The 22,539-nt window shown below is 37.7% G+C and overlaps 1 protein-coding gene and 1 pseudogene across 9 annotated transcripts in view; both read left to right on the top strand.

Moving 5' to 3' along the window:
- The window catches only part of BBS9 (Bardet-Biedl syndrome 9), a 713,234-nt gene that overhangs the window by 232,465 nt on the left and 458,230 nt on the right, over window positions 1–22,539 (top strand). For all 9 annotated transcript variants that reach the window (XR_009504851.1, XR_009504850.1, XR_009504853.1 and 6 more), the window contains 2 exons: window positions 15,841–16,013; window positions 19,508–19,660. Coding sequence is in view for 3 of the 9 variants with exons in the window: in XM_059932716.1 (XP_059788699.1) it covers window positions 15,841–16,013; window positions 19,508–19,660 (326 nt within the window). In the remaining 6 variants the exon portion in view is untranslated. The remainder of the gene's footprint in view (window positions 1–15,840; window positions 16,014–19,507; window positions 19,661–22,539) is intronic.
- On the top strand, window positions 6,281–7,133 carry LOC132372181 (guanine nucleotide exchange factor for Rab-3A-like; annotated as a pseudogene).

The following is a 22,539-nucleotide window of genomic DNA, read 5'->3' as shown; positions in this document are numbered from 1 at the left end:
GCAAGGTGTGACACTGGGGCAGTGGGTTGTGAAGATGGAGAGAAAACCAATGGAAACAAGGATTTCTAGGAAATGAAATGTCTCAGTTGTGGATATTGGAAGAGCCTATTTGATGTTAGCACAATGAAAGAGAAAAAGAAATACATACAGATATATTATTGTGAAATTTTAGAGCACTAAGAATCAGGAGCATATCTTCAAAGATTATAAAGGAAAAAACAATCTACTCAAGGAACATGAATCAAGAAGGCATTTAACATCAAAATTATTAGATGCTAGAAGACAATGGAAAAATTTTCGCTAAGATCTGAGGGAAATGATTTTCAATTTAGACTTCTGTACCCTGCTAAATTGGTAATTAGCAATGAGTGCTGAGTAAATACATCTTCTCAGTGTCACAAGTAGGGCTAAGCAATTGCAAATAGCAAATTTATGTTGCCTCAGGTAGGCCTTTGGGATATGGAAAGGATAACTAATATACTAAACATTTCAATATCCTGAAAGATTTTAACATGCTAGAAAGAGTGATTGAATTGAACAAGGTCAAGTTTAAAAGTCCTTTGCTTATCCATTTTGACTATTTTGTTTTCAGGTATAATGAAAGAATTGTAGTCATGTACGTGAATAAGGGTTGGGCCTTGAAAAAGCCTTTTGTTTTGCATCTGTCAAAAGAAAGCATATGTGATCCTGAACTGTGTTAAACAAAATACCTTCAGAACAAGGAAAGTGAGAGTCTTGCTCCACTCCATCTGGGTAGACCACGTGCTTTTGTTCATTTTTCATTCAGCAGACGTATTAGATATAGAGACTGTCGTGGCTGTTGTGGAGCTTCTGTGCTAACGGGAGAGACAAACAGGTAGTGAACTGATACCAGAATGCTTGATGTGCTTACAGAAGCACACTTTAGCTGCTGTTGGAGTCCAAAGGAATGAGATTCCATAAGAGATTTTATTTGTGAAGGATCTTGAGGAATGAATAGGAGATTATTAGGTGGAGGGCATTCCATAAAGAGAAAAAGTTATCTTCAGATGCTTGATAAAGTGGGGGGTTTTTAGAGATCAGTAAATTTTCTTCTGTGCCTGGAAGTTCATAGAGTAGGGTGTCTGTGATAGTCCTTTAATAAAGCCAAAAAATTTAGGGACAAGTGTCATGATCAAATCTAAACTCACCTGACACCCACCTCATGCCACTGTGAGTGCTTTAATGTGTACAGTGATTCATCAATATAATATTACTATTAATATTTATCTTAGAACACCTTAGCAGTATTATCAAGGGACAATGGGAATATTATATAAATCTGCTTGGAAAAAGCCTTTTGCAAAGTAAGTTTACAGAAACCATCCCCAGTTTCTACTAATATTGAAGAGGTTGTATATGTAGAATATTATACTAGTATCTACTGAAATTGTTTCTATTATTTCTTCCAACTTTTGGTTTAAAAAGCATTCATCTGCTTTTCCATCTCACATTTTAAAATTTCCAAAGATCATAAATTATATTGATGCTTTGTTTATGATATGGATACAAACATTATTTATATTGATGAACTTCAGATGTTCTGACATGAATAGAGACTGACATTATGCACTTTTGTGCCCTGCTTAGTTAAATGTATTATTTTCTCCATTTGTAGTAGGGTGCAATGACAATTGACTGGGTTCTAATCATCCAAATTTATTTCATTTGGAGGCTGAAATGGTTATTTCCACTGAGCTGCTATTACAAGATGCAAAGGAAAAGAGATAAAACAATAAATTGAATGTTCATTTTGGCAGCTATTTTAATTACCATATTGTAAAGATATATTTTATAATACAACTTTGTTCTTTCATGTTATATTGCAAACAGAAATTTTCATTTCTCCTTTCCATGAAATGCATACTCTGGAAAGTCTCCAGGGCAATGTTAACTACCTGGGAGTACTAGTACTGAGAATATGCTTAATAATCAAAATAATGCCTTATAAATCTTCAACTTATTGATTCTTGTTGATTTTTGGTAATCTGAAAAAAAATCAACTTGCAGATATCGTGTTTATATTTTTATTTATTATTTTTAAAGATAAATTTATTTATTTATTTATTTATGGCTGTGTTGGGTTTCCGTTGCTGTGTGCGGGCTTTCTCTAGTTGCAGCGAGTGGGGGCTACTCTTCGTTGTGATGCGCGGGCGTCTCACTGTGGTGGCTTCTCTTGTGGCGGAGCACGGGCTCTAGGTGTGCGGGCTTCAGTAGTTGTGACACGTGGGTTCAGTAGTTGTGGCACACGGGCTATAGAGCACAGGCTCAGTAGTTGTGGCGCACGGACTTAGTTGCTCCGCGGCATGTGCGATCTTCCCAGACCAGGGCTCGAACCCGTGTCCCCTGCATTGGCAGGCAGGTTCTTAACCACTGTGCCACCAGGGAAGTCCCTTGTGTTTATATTTTTAAATCCCAAGTCTGATGGTGTTTTTTTATTTTAAAACATTTGTTCCTGCCCCCCACCCCCACATGTGTTGATGAATAAGAAAATAATTGAGGCCCAAATGTTAAAGTTACAGAAAATATCACACTATTTAAATGTTTATTATTATGATTTTTACTTTTTTGTTGTTTGGTGACATTCATGTATTATAGTTTATCACAGTGGAGTACTATCTTAATCCATTTGGGCTGTTATTAAAATATACCATAGACTGGGGTGGCTTTTACCCAACAGAAATTTATTTCCAATAGTTCTGGAGGCTGGGAATTCCAAGATCAAGGCACCAGTAGATTTGGTTTCTGGTAAGGGCCTGCTTCCTGTTCATAGATGTCTGACTTTTCAGTGTGTCCTCACATGGCAGAAGGGTCAACAAAGATTTCTGGGGTCTCTTTTATAAGGGTGCTAATCTCATTCATGAGGGCTCCATCCTCATGACATAATCGCCTCCCCAAGGCCCCATATCCAGGTATTATCACATTGGGTATCAGGACTTAACATATGAATTTTGGGTGACACAAACATTCAGGCTATAGCAAATACCTGCTGGATATATAGAATTTTATTTATATTTAAATTTTTCATTGAGCTTTAGATTTTTTACTCACTTCATTCCACACTTTTTGTATCAAAGTTTTAATTTTTTCAGCCAATGTATTTTGAACATCTAATTTTGCTTGATCTAAATTTTATAATACAAAGATAAATTGTGCTTGTGTAGGTCTTTTCCATATAACACTATAGTTGATCTCCATACCAACCTTGTGAGGTACGTTTTATTTTCCCCTTTGTGTGGATGAAGAACTTGAAGATTGGATGATTTATTTGTACTGAAGTCATAGATTTAATAATTTACTACATTTTAAGTTTTGCTCAGGGATAAGACCTGAGAAACTGGAGATTTCCTTCCTAATGTGATACCCTTAATTGCTTATATATGCTACCACCATCTGTTACCTTGGTCATGGTTATAATGTCCTAACTCTAAGTCTATTCTTGTCCCTTTCCAATTCGTTTTCTACTCGGCAGTTCTTGTAATAAAAACGAGGAAACAAACAATTACAAATTATATCATGCCACTCTCCAGCTTAAAATCTTTTGTGTTTATAATAATATCCAAACTTTTACCAACCCTTATAGGTCTCCCTGTATGTTCTGGCCTAGCCTAACATCCAGCTTCATCTACGGGCACTCTCTTCCTCACTCTGGCCTTCTCTCAGTTCCTGGTACATGTCTGACTTTTTCTACCATGAAGTTTTTAACTTGCCATTCCCTCTACCTGGGCTATTCTGCCCATCCTTAAGCTCCAAGCTTTATGCACAAAATGGTTAGGAGTGTGGGCTCCAGGCTCTGGCTTAGAGTTCGTTTGAATGACTTTGAAAAAATTACTGTGCCTGTTTTTTCCATCTACAAAACGGAGATAAAATAGTACAATTATAATGTGTGAGAATCAAATGGGATAATTCCTAAAAAGCATGTAGCAATTTCCTGGTACATTGTAAGTGCTCGTGAAATTTTAGCTGCTAGTATTATTTAGCTGCTGTATTATATGAAATAATATAAAAACTATTTTACCCATTAGTCTTTATCACAGCACCCTTTTTATCTGCATCATAGTCCTTTCATAACTTTTAACTATTTATTTGTTATTTACTTATTTATTTTCTGCCCTTCTCACTAGGATGAGGACCAGGACCAGTATGTGTTGTTCCCCATTGTTTCCCCAGCACTTAGCATTTAATATCTTTTGAATTGAATGAGTAGGTGCAGAGTAACTTTGAATCTTTTTGAGACTATCAAATAAAGATAGTCTTGAATTATGGCTATTTTGTAAAGGGAATTGCATTTCATTTCTCTCATTTGTCTCTTTCCTTTGAACCTATTGTACACGACTTTTCTCTGTTACTTTATCTTTAGAAAGTGGAAGTCATTGCCCAGTACAGGGGATTGAGATGGGTTTCTGAGAGAGTTCACAGGCCTCTGTTCAGATAATTCAAATCTTGATAAAAGATAAAGGGAAATGTTTAGACTTGCCCACATTTCATTTTGTCGGATTAGGGATTTTGTTGTCTGCCAGGAGTGAGGAAGGAGCTCCAGCTGTAGGTAGCAGAGATAAACACTTCCCCTCTCTGGGGAAGAGTTTTGGGCACCACTGCCTTTCTTGGCTATCCCACAACATCCCCTGCTCTCCTTAATGAAACACCCATGCCCAGTGTAAGCTGTGAATGGGGACTAAACCCAGCACTTCCTCGGAGGCATTAGAATAGGTGTTAATTGGATTTGTCTTTCCCCAGCATCAGCTCAGCCAGTGGACAGCTGAGCTTGGGGTACTGGTTGGTATTTGGCTGAGAATCCTCTCCATATTTCCCCCAGTCATAAATTCTAATAAAATGTTTAACTTTTAAATAAAACTTAACTAATAAAACTAACTTTTGGTGGACAAACTTGCCAGGACATACCAGAATATGCCTTATTATGAGGTTTTCTTGCAGTACCTACGTAGGTGATTTAACAGAAACCGGTGTATTATCTCGTTATAGTGCAGCATAAAAACTGCTCACTCAGCTTCAGCCATGCTAGCTTCCTCAGTGTTCCTAAAAGCACATTTCTGCCTCAGGGCCTTTGCACTCACAGTTCACTTGGCTGGGAATGCTGTTTCCACAGATATCCCCATGGCTTGCTCCATCATTTCATTCAGGTATCTTGAGATGTATATTTTTCGCATCTTGGGCCAGATGACATAGTTCTTTTAAAAAATGTGTCATAATAATCCCAGTTGTTTATGTGCATCTCTTTTAAGATTTGTAAATTGTGACACATTTGTATTGAAAAATTGTAGCTGAATGGATAACTTCCTCTGTAGTTTTATTTCATTTTTTTTTAAATTTTATTTTTTAATTTTTGGCTGCATTGGGTCTTCGTTGCTGCACACAGACTTTCTCTAGTTGCAGCAAGAGGGGGCTACTCTTCATTGCAGTTCATGGGCTTCTCATGGCAGTGGCTTCTCTTGTTGCGGAACATGGACTCTAGGCGTGCAGGCTTCAGTAGTTGTGGCACACGGGCTCAGTAGTTGTGGCACACGGGCTCAGTAGTTGTGGCTCACGGGCTCTAGAACGCAGGCTCAGTAGTTGTGGCTCATGGGCTTAGTTGCTCTGCAGCATGTGGGATCTTCCCGGACCAGGGATCAAACCCGTGTCCCCTGCACTGGCAGGCAGATTCTTAACCACTGCACTACCAGGGAAGTCCTATTTCACTTTATATATAAGAAATTTTATTCTTTATGTATATTTAGGCTATACCCCAGGTTTTTCTACTTGTATGTGGAAGCCTATTCAAAATCCTTCTAGGACCTAAATGAATTAAATTTCCTTTGAAATATCAGCGCCGTAATATTTATGTAAAAATTTACAGCTCTATCTAAAATGACAATAAATTCTATCCTAAGGAAAACACATTTTATTAAGGCCGCTTTTTTTTCCATATCTGCTATTTGAAAGTTACTGGGTTAGGTTCTATGTGGGTCTAATGAAGTTTATTATGGAATCCCTGCTCTTTAGTTTATAATAGCCCTGAGGAAATAATGGTGAGAACGATGACAATGGATAGCATTTATTGAGCACCTAATATATTTTAGGCACCGTTTTGAGTATTTTATTAAAAGGTACGTATACATGAGAGGAAATGACTGCAATGAGGCAGTGTGTTGTCTCACTTTCAGGATCTCAGAATCTGGGAGTAGTAAAGGATCTTGTTCAGTATGATGAACCCTGGAGGTAGCTCTTCTCTAATGATCTTGACAGGCATTCCTGCAGGATCTCCATGGAGATTTGCAAGAAGGGCGGGGCTTTGAGCCCTGAAGAAGGAGCTCACACTGCCCAGAAGGAGCTGAGGCTGAAAGATGAGGGCCATGAACAGCTGTTTGAGGTGTGGGAACACCTGGAACAGGAGCTGGAGGAGTTACTGATGGCCAGCCTGTCTGAGGAAGCCTACAAGATGGTGTAAGAAGCCCACATGAAGTAGGTGGGATCAGAAAAGCAGCTGAAGGAGGCATGGGCTGACATGCCGTAGGTGGAAGTGACAGCCTTGAAGACATCGGTCATCATATCCACACCAGCCTCTCCCAACCATGAGCTCCACCTGGCCCCACTAAGCCTGGACCCCACAAGGGCCCAGAGCACTGGCAGCTCCATCTGCCCAGCTGTGTGTCCCGCTGTGGGACATGCTCTCACCCTGGACTAGGATGACAAGGAGGTGGACATGAGTTCTTTCCCACCCTGGACAAGCCCTGTTCCTTCCTGGGAAGGGTGTACCATAAGGATGTGGGCCCCTGCCTGGATTTCACAAAGTGGGATCTCCTGGTGCTGGTGCAGGCCACTCTGGAGGACAACATGCTCACCACCCAGCCTGTGGCTTTGCAGGCAGCCACAGTCAAGTGTGCAAGTGCCAACGTATGTGCCCACACCTGCTACTATCACATTTGGCTCTGTCACTCCAATAGTCAGGACTACATCTCACCATCCTCTTGGGCCTGCATCACTGCAGCATGCAACTTCATCACCTACATCTGCTACATCCAGTGAGGACTGTGTGGCAGAATGTGAAGCCAGTGTTTCAGGAGCTCACAAAACTACAAAAGGAGATGTAGCTGAATCAGCTCAGCTTCATCCTCTAGAAGGCCAAGGGCACTGCCTGGGCCTGGATGGGTGCTCTCGGTTGGAGCAAACACCTGCCCCAAGATGGGCAGACACAGAGAAAGACAAGGTCCTGGAGCCAACCCTGAGCCAGAAGCCACCCATCTACCTAGGAGTAGGGACAAATGGCTGGGACCTGGAGGCAGCACTGAGCTGCCAAATATCTGTCCCAGGATGGATGGAGGGACAGACAGGTCTGTACCTCCAGAGATGGCCTGTCTTTCTTCCCCATTGAGTTCTATATCTCCCAAGGAGATTTTAAAGAAAGCACCAAACACCAAGGAGCTCAGAGCCTTAAACACTTCCTGAGGCAACTGACTCTGTGAATATCTATAATTATTATATAATTCTATCGTGCCTTCTGCCCTTTGCAGCTCCCTTGCTATTGTCTAATCCTTCTGCTGTGTGATAGACCGTCACATACTTGAAAATAGTTATATATCACTGGAGGAAAGCCCTGGAACTTTTGTGGCAAAGTCAACCTTAATGGGGTATCCCTGACTCAGTGATGGCGGAAGCCATATTTGTTCTTCCCCCATCACTCCATCTTCCCAGGTCGAAGGTGAGCTCCGTGAGAGCAGAGGCTCTTGCTTTATTCCCATTCTTGCTGATTTTATCCCCAGCATCTTGCACTGACTTATATAAATGAATGAAAGAGTGAATAAATACCAGTCTGGGTTTACTGTGTTGGACCCCCAAGCTTACCTTTGGTAAAACTCCAGATTTAGAGGATCCTAATACTAGCATACTTTGTCATCAGCATTCTCCCTTCTACCTCTCTACTCACACCCCTCCATAATTGTGCTCTCTTTATCCTTCTTCTAAAGGATTAAACCTTCAGTGACATTTACAAAGAAAGGTAAAATTGTTATATCTGACCTTGGTCCTACTATCTTTGATGAGGAGAAATGAGGAAAACATCTGATCAGCACCATGGGCAGAAACCAACATTCAGAATAAGACTGGAGTGAGGGAGGGCAGAGAAGGAAGCTGAAAGGAGGGGGGATGAAAAAGACACTGAAGCCCTGTGGCTGACAGGATCTTGGTGTTCTGACTGGGTGTCAGGCCGGTGGCTCTGAGGTGGGAGAGCCAAGCTCAGGACATTGGTCCACCAGAGACCCCCCGGCTCCAAGTAACATCAAACGGCAAAAGCTCTCCCAGAGATCTCTATCTCAATACTAAGACCCAGCTCCACGCAACAACCAGCAAGCTACAGTGCTGGACACCCTATGCCAAACAAATAGCAAGACAGGAACACAACCCCATCCATTAGCAGAGAGGCTGCTTAAAATCATAATAAGGTCACAGACACCACAAAACACACCACCCAACGTGGTCCTGCCCACCAGAAAGACAAGATCCATCCTCATCCACCAGAGCACAGGCATTAGTCCCCTCCACCAGGAAGCCTACATACCCACTGATTCAACCTTAGACACTGGGAGCAGACACCAAAAACAATGGGAATTACGAACCTGCAGCCTGTGAAAAGGAGACCCCAAACACAGTAAGTTAAGCAAAATGAGAAGACAGAGAAACACACAGCAGATGAAGGAGCAAGGTAAAAACCCACCAGACCAAACAAATGAAGAGGAAATAGGCAGTCTACCTGAAAAAGAATTCAGAGTAATGATAGTAAAGATGATCCAAAATCTTGGAAATAGAATGGAGAAAATACAAGAAACATTTAACAAGGACCTAGAAAAACTAAACAGCAAACAATGCTGAACAACACAATAAATGAAATTAAAAATTCTCTAGAAGGAATCAATAGCAGAATAACTGAAGCAGAAGAACAGGTAAGTGACCTGGAAGATAAAATAGTGGAAGTAACAACTGCAGAGCAGAATAAAGAAAAAAGAATGAAAAGAATTGAGCACAGTCTTAGAGACCAATGAGACAACATGAAACACACCAAGATTCGATTTATAGGGCTCCCAGAAGAAGAAGAGAAAAAGAAAGGGACTGAGAAAATATTTGAAGAGATTATAGTTGAAAACTTCCATAATATGGGAAAGGAATTAGTCAATCAAGTCCAGGAAGCACAGAGAGTCCCATACAGGATAAATCCAAGGAGAAACACGCCAAGACACATACTAATCAAACTATAAAAAATTAAATACAAAGAACAAATATTAAAAGCAGCAAGGGAAAAACAACAAGTAACATATAAGGGAATCCCCATAAGGTTAACAGCTGATCTTTCAGCAGAAACTCTGCAACCCAGAAGGGAGTGGCAGGACATATTTAAAGTCATGGAAGGGAAAAACCTACAACCAAGATTACCTAGCAAGGATCTCATTCAGATTCGACGGAGAAATTAAAACCTTAACAGACAAGCAAAAGCTAAGGGAATTCAGCGCCACCAAACCAGCTTTACAACAAATGCTAAAGGAACTTCTCTAGGCAGGAAACACAAGAGAAGGAAAACACCTACAATAACAAACCCAAAATAATTAAGAAAATGGTAATAGGAACATACATATCGATAATTACCTTAAATGTAAATGGATTAGATGCTCCAACCAAAAGACATAGACTGGCTGAATGGATACAAAAGCAAGACCCATATATATGCTGTCTACAAGAGACCCACTTCAGATCTAGGGACACATACAGACTAAAAGTGAGGGGATGGAAAAAGATATTCCATACAAATGGAAATCAAAAGAAAGCTGGAGTAGCAGTTCTCATATCAGACAAAAGAGACTTTAAAATAAAGACTATTACAAGAGACAAAGAAGGACACTACCTAATGATCAAGGGATCAATCCAAGAAGAAGATATAACAATTGTAAATATTTATGCACCCAACACAGGAGCACCTCAATACATAAGGCAAATGCTAACAGCCATAAAAGGGGAAATCGACAGTAACACAATCATAGTAGGGGACTTTAACACCCCACTTTCACCAATGAACAGATCATCCAAAATGAAAATAAATAAGGAAACACAACCTTTAAATGATACATTAAACAAGATGGACTTAATTGATATTTATAGGACATTCCATCCCAAAACAACAGAATACACTTTCTTGTCAAGTGCTCATGGAACATTCTCCAGGATAGATCATATCTTGGGTCACAAATCAAGCCTTGGTAAATTCAAGAAAATTGAAATCGTATCAAGTATCTTTTCCAACCACAACACTATGAGACTAGATATCAATTACAGGAAAAAGTCTGTAAAAAATGCAAACACATGGAGGCTAAACAATATGCTACTTAATAACCAAGAGATCACTGAAGAAACCAAAGAGGAAATCTGAAAATACTTAGAAAGAAATGACAATGAAAACACGACAACCCAAAACCTATGGGTTGCAGAAACAGCAGTTCTAAGAGGGAAGTTTATAGCAAAACAATCCTACCTCAAGAAACAAGAAACATCTCAAATAAACAACCTAACCTTACACCTAAAGCAATTAGAGAAAGAAGAACAAAAAAACCCTAAAGTTAGCAGAAGGAAAGAAATCATAGAGATCAGATCAGAAATAAATGAAAGAGAAATGAAGGAAACAATAGCAAAGATCAATAAAACTAAAAGCTGTTTCTTTGAGAAGATAAACAAAATGATAAGCTATTAGCCAGACTCATCAAGAAAATAAGGGAGAAGACTCAAATCAATAAAATTAGAAATGAAAAAGGAGAAGTAACAACTGATACTGCAGAAATACAAAGAATCATGAAAGATTACTAAAAGCAACTATATGCCAATAAAATGGACAACCTGAAGTAAATGAACCAATTCTTAGGAAAGCACAACCTCCCAAGACTGAACCAGGAAGAAATAGAAAATGTAAACAGACCAATCACAAGCACTGAAATTGAGACTGTGATTAAAAATCTTCCAACAAACAAAAGTCCAGGACCAGATGGCTTCACAGGCAAATTCTATCAAACATTTAGAGAAGAGCTGACACCTATATCCTTCTCAAACTCTTACAAAATATAGCAGAGGGAGCAACACTCCCAAACTCATTCTACAAGGCCACCACCATCACCCTGATACCAAAACCAGACAAAGATGTCACAAAGAAAGAAAACTACAGGCCAGTATCACTGATGAACATAGATGCAAAAATCCTCCACAAAATACTAGCAAACAGAATCCAACAGCACATTAAAAGGATCATACACCATGATGAAGTGGGGTTTATCCCAGGGTTGCAGGGATTCTTCAATATACGCAAATCAATCAATGTGATACATGATATTAACAAATTGAATGAGGAAAACCATATGATCATCTCAATAGATGCAGAAAAAGCTTTCAACAAAATTCAACACCCATTTATGATAAAAACCCTCCAGAAAGTAGGCATAGAGGGAACTTACCTCAATATAATAAAGGCCATATATGACAAACCCACAGCCAACATCATTCTCAGTGGTGAAAAACTGAAACCATTTCGTCTAAGGTCTGGAACAAGACAAGGTTGCCTATTCTCACCACTGTTATTCAACATAGTTTTGAAAGTTTTAGCCACAGCAATCTGAGAAGAAAAAGAAATAAAAGGAATCCAAATCAGAAAAGAAGAAGTAAAGCTGTCACTGTTTGCAGATGACATGATACCGTACATACAGAATCCTAAGGATGCTACCAGAAAGCTACTAGAGCTAATCAACGAATTTGGTAAGGTAGCAGGATACAAAATTAATGCACAGAAATCTCTTGCATTCCTATACACTAATGGTGAAAAATCTGAAAGAGAAATTAAGGAAACACTCCTATTTACCATTGCAAGAAAAAGAATAAAATACCTAGGAATAAACCTACCTAAGGAGACAGAAGTCCTGTATGCAGAAAAGTATAAGACATTGATGAATGAAATTAAAGATGATACAAACAGATGGAGAGATATACCATGTTCTTGGATTAGAAGAATCAACACTGTGAAAATGACTCTACTACCAAAAGCAATCTACAGATTCAGTGCAATCCCTATCAAACTACCAATGGCATTTTTCACAGAACTAGAACAAAAACTTTCACAATTTGTATGGAAACACAAAAGACCCCGAATAGCCAAAGCAATCTTGAGAAAGAAAAACGGAGCTGGAGGAATCAGGCTCCCTGACTTCAGACTATACACCAAGCTACGGTAATCAAGACAGTATGGTACTGGCATAAAAACAGAAATATAGATCAATGGAACAGGATAGAAAGCCCAAAGATCAATCCACACACATATGGTCACCTTATTTTTGATAAAGGAGGCAAGAATATACAATGGAGAAAAAACAGCCTCTTCAATAAGTGGTGCTGGGAAAACTGGACAGCTACATGTAAAAGAATGAAGTTGGAATACTCCCTAACACCATACACAAAAAGAAACTCAAAATGGAGTAAAGACCTAAATGTAAGGCCAGACACTATAAAACTCTTAGAAGAAATCATAGGCAGAACACTCTATGACATAAATCACAGCAAGATCCTTTTTGACCCATCTCCTAGAGACATGGAAATAAAAACAAAAGTAAACAAATGGGACCTAATGAAACTTAAAAGCTTTTGCACAGCAAAGGAAACCATAAATAAGACTAAAAGACAACCCTCAGGATGGGAGAAAATATTTGCAAGTGAAGCAATTGACAAAGGATTAATCTCCAAAATTTACAAGCAGCTCAATATCGATAAAGCAAACAACCCAATCCAAATATGGGCAGAAGACCTAAATAGACATTTCTCCAAAGAAGGTATACAGATTGCCAACAAACACATGAAAGTATGCTAGACATCAGTAATCATTAGAGAAATGAAAATCAAAACTACAATGAGGTATCACCTCACACCGGTCAGAATGGCCATCATCAAAAAATCTAGAAACAATAAATGCTGGAGAGCGTGTGGAGAAAAGGGAGCCCTCCTGCACTGTTGGTGGAAATGTAAATTGATACAGCCACTATGGAGAACAGTATGGAGGTTCCTTAAAAAATTAAAAATAGAATTACCATACAACCCAGCAATCCCACTACTAGGCATATACCCTGAGAAAACCATAATTCAAAAAGAGTCATGTACCACAATGTTCATTTCAGCTCTATTTACAATAGCCAGGACATGGAAGCAACCTAAGTGTCCATTGACACTTAGAAGATGTGGCACATATAGACAATGGAATATTACTCAGCCATAAAAAGAAACGAAATTGAGTTCTTTGTAGTGACGTGGATGGACCTAGAGTCTGTCATACAGAGTGAAGTAAGTCAGAAAGAGAAAAACAAATACTGTATGCTAACACATATATATGGATTGTAAAAAAAAAAAAAAAAGGTTCTGAAGAACCTAGGCACAGGACAAGAATAAAGACGCAGACGTAGAGAATGGACTTGAGGACACAGGGAGGGGGAAGGGCAAGCTGGGACGAAGTGAGAGAGTGCCATGGACTTATATGTACTGCCAAATGTAAAATAGATAGCTAGTGGGAGGCAGCAGCATAGCACAGGGAGATCAGCTCGGTGCTTTGTGACCACCTAGACAGGTGGGATATGGAGGGTGGGAGGGAGACAGAAGAGGGAGGAGATATGGGGATTTATGTATATGTATAGCTGATTCACTTTGTTATAAAGCAGAAACTAACACACCTTTGTAAAGCAATTATACTCCAATAAAGATGTTAAAAAAAAAAACAAAAAGACTGGAGTGAGGGGAAGACTCGGGAAGCTCCAAGGGGAATGATATGACAGCAGAGAATACCAGGGTGTTTGCAATGCACCATGGCAGGCATACTCAGTGTATTTTATTCCTTATAGAAGTGAAAAGAGTATGACTAGGGGAATGAGAGCAGATATATTCTTGAATTCTGGCTGAGGATGACAAATTGAAGTTAAAAACCAATTTAAAGAGGTAATATATTTATAGAATTTGTCAACGTACCATGGGGAATATAAATAAATATTTCACATGCACGTATCGTATTACCTTAAGCTCCTTAAGCAAAAAGACTAAGTTAATTTTTGTACCCCCAACATTTCTTTCTTTATGAAATTGCACATAATAGTTGTTCAATAAATGGTGAACTAAATAAAATAGGTAACTTTGATCTCAAAAAGTGTACAGTCTCTTTGCAGAGACTGAATATAATCATCTGGAAAGTTAAATAAGGGTACATGGTTGTATGTATTAAGTGCATAGTAAACTGTAGAATTCTCTGTATAAGTTCAGAGAAATGCAATGTTATGAGGTGCTTAAAATTGATAGATAATCTTTGGATTAATTGCTAAAGTTCCAATCCCTGCTCTGTTACTAACTGGCTAGATGACCTTGCAGATTATTTAAACTCTTCTGTCACTAGATTTATTCTCCTGTAAAATGGGTCTATTGTTATATAGCCAGTAGCCTATTGGGCTGTTGAGGTTTAAACAAGAGAGTATTCACTGAATACTTGAAGTGCTTTAGATAGTGATTGGCACATATAAGGCTTCTACAGATGGTAGAGAAATAAAGGTTTCTTGGGGTAGGTGAGACTGAAGCCAGATCCTGAAGAATAGGTAGAGTTTAGACAATTGGGGAAGAAGGATATATATCATGAATTATAGGTCTGACATTTAAATTGCTTTGTGACCTTTGGCAAGTCTCTGAAATTCTCTGTGCCTGGTTTTCCTTCTTATAAAAAATGGGTTGTTGTAGTTAATAGTGCTTGATGCATAGCTGGTGCTCTTATCATAGTTGCTCTCACCATAGATGTGGTTATTGTCACTGCTGTCATCATCATTGTTGTCATCATCATCAGGGTAGGAGGTAGACAAGACTTTGGCTGTCTTGGAGCTGATGTGTCAGGGAATGGAGGGAACCAAGATTTATAATTGGGGAAGGGTCTTATTGCAAAATCTCTCTTCAAATGAAAGAACTATTAGAAAAATAGAAAACTTTGATTATGATTACAGGGATTTAAGCTGGCTACTGTGTCCAGGATGTGGGCTTTCTATAGAATAAATTTTATTTCACATCAATTTTTTGAAACAAACTAATGATACCAGATTGTACTTTTGCAATGGCTGTTTTCTTACCTTTTTTTGTTATGTTTGTTTGTTTTTTACCTTTTGAGTAAAGCTCTTTTTAGAAGGATCCAAATTTTGTGTTTTTACCATACTGAAACCTATTATAAGATACATAGTTAAAAGGACTGTGCAGCTTGCTGCTGTGACCACATACCTTTGGAATGAGCTTTGAAAATGTTAAGTTGTTGATGCAGAAAATCACGATAAGGCAGAATTATTATTTTTTTTATAAACATTTTTATTTTATTTTATTTTATTTTATTTATTTATTTATCCATCCATGGCTGTGTTGGATCTTTGTTTCTGTGCGAGGGCCTTCCCCAGTTGCGGCAAGCGGGGGCCTCTCACTGTCGTGGCCTCTCTTGTTGCGGAGCACAGGCTCCAGACGCGCAGGCTCAGTAATTGTGGCTCACGGGCCCATTTGCTCCGTGGCATGTGGGATCCTCCCAGACCAGGGCTCGAACCCGTGTCACCTGCATTGGCAGGAAGACTCTCAACCACTGCGCCACCAGGGAAGCCCCAGAATTATTTTTATTAAGCCAGTAGAAATTGTATCTATATTCCAAAAAAGAAATCCTTGTCCTTTTGGTATTCATGTCAGAGTTAGTGATAATTCATGTAGTTTCAGCTACTAATTATGTGTTAATAAGCCTTTTCCTTAATTATTTTTTCTCCTTAGAACGATATCGCATCCAGAGTGAACAATTTGAGGATCTTTGGCTCATAACAAATGAGCTTATTATCCGCCTTCAGGAATATTTTGAAAAACAGGGAATCAAAGATTTCGCATGTTCTTTTTCTGGATCTATGCCCCTTCAAGAATATTTTGAGTTGATCGATCATCATTTTGAGGTGTGTATGATCATAACCCGTATCATCTATAATTTTTCAATATATGAAAGAAAGATGCTATAGAGGTAAGGATTCTAGTATACATGCTATTAGGCAGTGTACGTCAAGTTGTTATTCTTATGTGGATGGTGGGGTTGTGAATCTGTTCCTGCCCTCTTGCCCAGTTTGTGATCAATTGCAGACTTTTACAGAGTGGCTGCCTGGAGCTGTGGTCTGGCCTCAGAACAGAGCTGGTTTAATTCTCCCACATGGGGATTTAACCTTTGACCCCAATAACCCAGTGTTAAAACTATTTGAGCTTATTGGCAGCCATTTGGCTAACTAATTCTAGCAGGCCATAAATGAGGTGTGATGATAAAGTAAAGTGATTTTTCCTTTTCATTTTTAACAAGCACACCAGAACTTCTGCATCTGAATGAGGGTTAATCACATAAAATATTCTCCAGTATCTGGCACAATGGGTGCTTAGTAAATGCTGAATGATTAAATGTCTAAATTAATGAGATCTGACAGTGACTTTGTTGCCTGGATATGTTTGCATTTCTTCTTTGGAAGTACCTTCAGAGCCTGTGTTAGATTCTCTTGAGTATCTTGAGGGTGTCAAATCTTCATCCTTTGAAGATTGATTTGATATTTGGAAATAGTCAGGAGTCATGTTTTGTGAAAAAAATTGGACAATGAAAGTCATTGTTTTAAGTCCCATGTGTTAAAAAAAAATTCACCAGGCTCTTCTTATTTGCCTATAAGTAGACCCTGTAGGGAATTACAAAGAGGAATTTCAGAACAAGTTTGCACTTTATTTAAGGAAACATTGGTTCCCTAGAGTGGCTACTTTTTAAGGAATCAATAGGTTTTTGCATTTCAATTTGTAAACTATGGTGCATGTGTGTGTGTGCATGCGCGTGTGTGTGTGTGTTAGTGAGAGAGAGGATGAGAGAGAGAATAGGTCATGTAAATTGTCATTCACATGAACATTCTACTTAATGTTCAGTCCCTTGAACATTCTAAGAGCATTGACTTTAACCTACAAATAAAGACTTCTTTGAATACAGTGTGAACATAAAGGGAAAATTTCAGTGCATACCATCCAATTGCAGATAACACGTCATTATCAAATAAATTGAATTTATTTGGGTCTTCCCTCATCTAAGCTGATAATATTGTATAGGACAGTATACTTTGATCAAACTGTGGCACCAAAATCAATAGTTTGGGAAATATGTTTAGGTACGCTAAGTATTGAGAACCTTTATAATTCTCTAGAATATATCTTAAGAAATTCCTGCTTCACTGTGCAAAACTGGGGTCCAGTGACTTACGGAAGACAGTCCACAGAAAGACTATACTAATTACCTATTTGTAATATTTAAAATCGAAAATATTAGATTCTAATTGACTATGTTTGACATACAGTCCGCCTCCTTCCTCCCCCCCTTATTTGCTGGCTAGTAAATCCCTGGAGTTTCTACCTCAGGGACATTTCCTTTCTGGGGAGGGACTTAGGGAATGTGGTGAACTATAGGCACTTTTGTTACACAGTTAGAAAGGGCATGCTTATACTTCCTTTGCTCTCTGGCCCCGCTCCACTTTTTTTTTTTTAATATGACTTTAAACTTTGAATCAAGGTGGCTTTTGGAATCTAAGTGTCCCTTAGTGTAAGCTCCATGAAAACAGGAATTTTTGTCTGTTTTATTCATTGTTGTAATTCCTAGAGTCTAGAACACTGCGTGGCACTAAGATCAATAAATATTTGTTAAATGTTGAAATTCTGACGTGAAAACATTTCAATCACTGCTGTTTTGTTACACGTTCAAAGGAATGATAACCTGGCTGATGTCTCAGTTTTGAGAATATTTAAAAAATTTTTTGTTTCATGAATTGAGGAAATAAAATATTATAGCAGGAAATCATACAATTAAAAGGGTGAATTATTGATAACTCTAACATTCTTTTTTAAAAATTTAGTTGTTATATCACTTAACTTTTGGTAATGAAAGGTTTTTTTTTTTCCTTCAAGAGAATATTCTTTGATTTAGTTAGCTACTTAATGCTTCTGAAACTGGGGTTAAAAGAAGTTAATAGAATTCCAAGTTTTTTTTCCAATCATGTGTCTGTTCTCCATACATGCACTGAAAAGGTAAGGAAATTTGGTTTGATGTCAGAAATGTAAACTATAATATGTTTGATTTCTGAACATTTTGAATATGGTATTTACTTCAGAACTAGTTATGACTGTTAAGTTGAATTAGCAGTTCACATGATCTGGCTTCATGGAGTTGTTCCTTATGACTTTGACTACCTTTCTTTATTTTAATAATATTAAATTCAAAAGTTATGAGAAGAGTTACACTGAAAAGAGTCAATTCTGATTCTCATCCTCCCACTATTCAATCTCCTCTTTGGAGGCAATTTTTGGTGTACAGTTTCTTGTTACCTTTCTAGAACTATTCTATGCAGTCACAACTATGTTACTATATAGATTAAAAAAAATAACGTGAATGATATTCTGTATTTCTTTTTTGCTTTGTTTCATTCAATGCATCTTTGGCTAGCATTGCTTATCAGTACCTGGTGGTCCTGCAAAGTCCTCTTTATTTATTCAACCTGTTCCTCTATTGATGAGTATTTTGATTATTAACATTATCTTACTATAATAGCAACAGAAAAAATCCTATAATGAATATCCTTGTGTGTACATTACTTTTTGCAAGCTCACCCCTAGGATAAATTCCTGGAAGTGGGATTGCCAGGTCAAATGCTGTATGTTTGAGAGCTATTTGTATTAACTTTTCTGTGAATTTTGCCCACTTTTCTATTGGATTGTTGCTCTTTTTCTTACTCATTTGTTTGGGTTGTGGTCCTTTTACATCAATTTGTAGATGCTTTCTAGATATTATAAGCATGGTTTTTTGTCTCTGTGGTTATTGCTATTATTTTTTGCAGTTTGCTGTTTGTCTTATCACTTTACTTATAATGTTTTTCTCTACTTTTTTTCTTAACCACGTAGAATTAAAAAAATTTTTTTTAGTTAGTAATTTATCAGGGGTGTGTGTGTGTTTGCGTATGTGTGACTTTTGACTTACAAAGATCTGTCTCATGCTAAGATTATTTTAAAAAATATAATTTTCTAATGCTTTGTTGTGTTTAAACTTTTGATTCCTCTGCAATTGATTTTGCTGTAAAGACTGGGGGAAAAATCCTTATTCCTTTTTTCCCTTATGTATTTAATCAGTTATCACAAACATTTATTGAATGATCTATCTTTACCCCAATGACAACTGGGCCATTTTTACTAAATTTCCATTTGACCTATTTCACTGTATCATCTATGTATTCATGTATCAAATATCACACTTTTAATTCTCTTAACTCTGTAACACACTTAAATTTCTTCTTTACTCTTTTCAAGCTTTTATTGGCATTGCCAGTATCCTTACTTTAGACACGTTTTGTTGTGCACATTTAACCTGAATTAAAGAAATTCTTCATTGTAGTTGCGGACAAATGGTGAAAAATTAGAAGAACTCTTATCTGAAAGAGCTGTACAATTTCGGGCCATTCAACGCCGGCTGTTAACAAGGTTCAAAGATAAAACACCTGCTCCTCTCCAACACCTGGACACCTTGCTAGATGGAACTTACAAGCAGGTTAGTATAATAACAGTGATAGTTTTATACTACTGGATATAATTTTTTCCCTCACCCTAGAGTCATGCACCAGACTATCGAGATAAGGTATTTCTTTCCTATGTATTATGGAGCAGCAAATAGCACACAAGCTTTAGAGTCAGAATTTAAAGTCAAGCTCTCACTTTCTAATTATGTGACCTTGAGTAAATTAGATTAGCTCCATCCATATTTTACTCCCCAGGGTTGTTGTGAGGATTTTCCATCATTTATGTGAAGCAGCCAGCTTAATGCCAGGCACATAGGATATGCTTGATAAATAGTAGCTATTATGATTAGTGTTATTATTGGACAATTCTTGGTACATCCCATAATTATCATCATAATTCTCAAATTGTCTTACAGAGCAATTGGATTACACTTCTAGTTTTATGTCAGTTGATGTTTTGAGATGGAATTCTTTTTTTAAAATTTATTTTATTGAAGTGTAGTTGATTTACAATGTTGTGTAAATTTCTGCTGTACAGCAAAGTGATTCAGTTATACATATATACATTCTTTTTCATATTCTTTTCCGTTATGGTTTATCACAGGATATTGAATATAGTTCCCTGTGCTATAGAGTAGGACCTTGTTGTTCATCCATTCTGTATATAATAGTTTGCATCTGCTAATGCCAAACTCCCAATCCATCCTGCACCACCCCTTTGGCAACCACAAGTCTGTTCTCTACGTCTGTGAGTCTCTTTCATAGGTAAGTTCGTTTATGTCATATTTTATATTCCACATATAAGTGATATCATATGGTATTTGTCTTTCTCTTTCTGACTTACTTCACTTAGTACGATAATCTCTAGGTCCATCCATGTTGCTGTAATGACATTATTTCATTCTTTTTAATAGCTGAGTAGTATTCCATTGTATATATGTACCATATCTTCTTTATCTATTTATCTGTCATTGGACATTTAGGTTGTTTCCATGTCTTGGCTATTGTGAATAGTGCTATGAATAGTAGGGGTGCATGTATCTTTTTGAATTATAGTTTTGTCTGGATATATGCCTAGGAGTGGGCTTGCTGGATCATATGGCAACTCTATTTTTAGTTTTTAAGGAACCTCCATACTGCTTTCCATAGTGGCCACACCAAATTACATTCCTACCAATGGTGTAGGAGGGTTCCCTTTTCTCCATACCCTCTCCAGCATCTGTTATATGTAGACTTTTTAATGATGGCCATTCTGACCGTTGTGAGGTGGTGCCTCATTGTAGTTTTGATTTGCATTTCTCTAATAATTAGCGACGTTGAGCATCTTTTCACGTGCCTGTTGGTCATGAGATGGAATTCTTAAATAGCCCTTTGTTCTAAATCAAAAAGACTATTTTCTTCCTCTTCCTGATTCGTCCTTCTACCAGTGGTTTATCATTTGCACGACTAGGGTGATCTGAGTCTCACTCTTAAGGTATTATGTCTTCAAAAACCATTCAAAATTATCATCTCAGGCTTGAAATAATAATTTTTAGAATTCAAATTTCATGGGTAAGGCCTCTGCCAGTTCCACTATAAGGAAGTCAGCTTTGAATAACTGCATTATGTCTTCTCATATTTCTATACAATATCACTGATCTGTTTCAAAATCAGTGTTGGTGATATGAATATTCTGTTGATTTTTTGATTGAATTTTTTTGTTGAGATAGTTGTGTATTCCCATGCAGTTATACCAAAAATACAGCTAAATCTCATGTATCCTTTACCCACTTTCTTCCAGCAGTAGCATTTTGTAAAACTATAGTATAATATCACAACCAGGGTATTGACATTGATAAAATCTATAGATTTTATTCAGATTTCCACAATTTTACTTATACTCATTTGTGGGTGTATTAAGTTCTATATAGTTCTATCACACATGCAGGTTTGTGTATCCACCACCACATTCAAGACACCAAGCAGCTCCATCACACAAGACTCCCTCATGTTGCCTTTTATTAACAGAACTCCCCTCCCGTCCACTGCTCTCTACCACATTCTGTTGTTTTTGAAAGAACGAATCAGGTATTTTTTTTTATAGTTGGCTTTTCTAGAGGAAAGAAAAATAGCTTACCATGTAAACATCAATAAATGTGTTGATAATACATTTGCTTCTTGAAATTTTCATGGTTATTTGAAAATTAGTAGCAATTCGAGGGACAGTCTGTAGCAATAGTAGGGTATTGGAAAGAACACTGGGCTTGAAGTCCAAAGACCCCAGTTCTGTCACGTATTAGCTATGCAGCTTTTGGCAATTCCTTTACCTTCCCAGAACTTCAGTTTCTTTCTATAAAATGGAATAACTACTCACTGTGTTGTTACAAAGATTCTATTCCATAATGGATGTAGAAATGCTTGGTAAATTGTTCTACAAATATAGACTGCCAATTTCTTTTGTGCTGGAGCAATTATGTGACTCTTAGGTTAGTAGGCACTAACGCTCTTTCTGTTCCAGACTTCTTTTTTCTCTCTTCGGTACATTTTTTGTTTTGGTTTGTTTTTCATTTTCTTTCTTTTTTTCCTCCTCCTTCTTCTTCATATCTCTTTGATGACCTATCTCATTCTTAGATTTCCTGCCACACCTGCACCTGGGGCTGAAGAAATGCTGAATCTTATCTTTAATGGTGCTGTATCTTTTTGTGGACGCAATGGCAGAGGGGTCTTTAAAGGGGTTTGTTGAGGATGCTTGATTTAATGCTTTCCATATTTTCTATATAGCAAGACTTTCTTTGTCTTTTATGCATTCTCAGTTCTGGGGTTTATTTTTTTCTGCTTAACTCCAGGTTGGGTTTTTCCATGATTTTTAATATGGACAAGATGATCAAAACCATAGAGTTTTGCTTGAATCTATGTGTTAAGTCTCCATTCT

The sequence above is a fragment of the Balaenoptera ricei genome, chromosome 9 (assembly GCF_028023285.1).
Source record: "Balaenoptera ricei isolate mBalRic1 chromosome 9, mBalRic1.hap2, whole genome shotgun sequence".
Lineage (NCBI taxonomy): Eukaryota > Metazoa > Chordata > Mammalia > Artiodactyla > Balaenopteridae > Balaenoptera > Balaenoptera ricei.
This window is presented reverse-complemented; position numbering and strand designations above follow the sequence as displayed.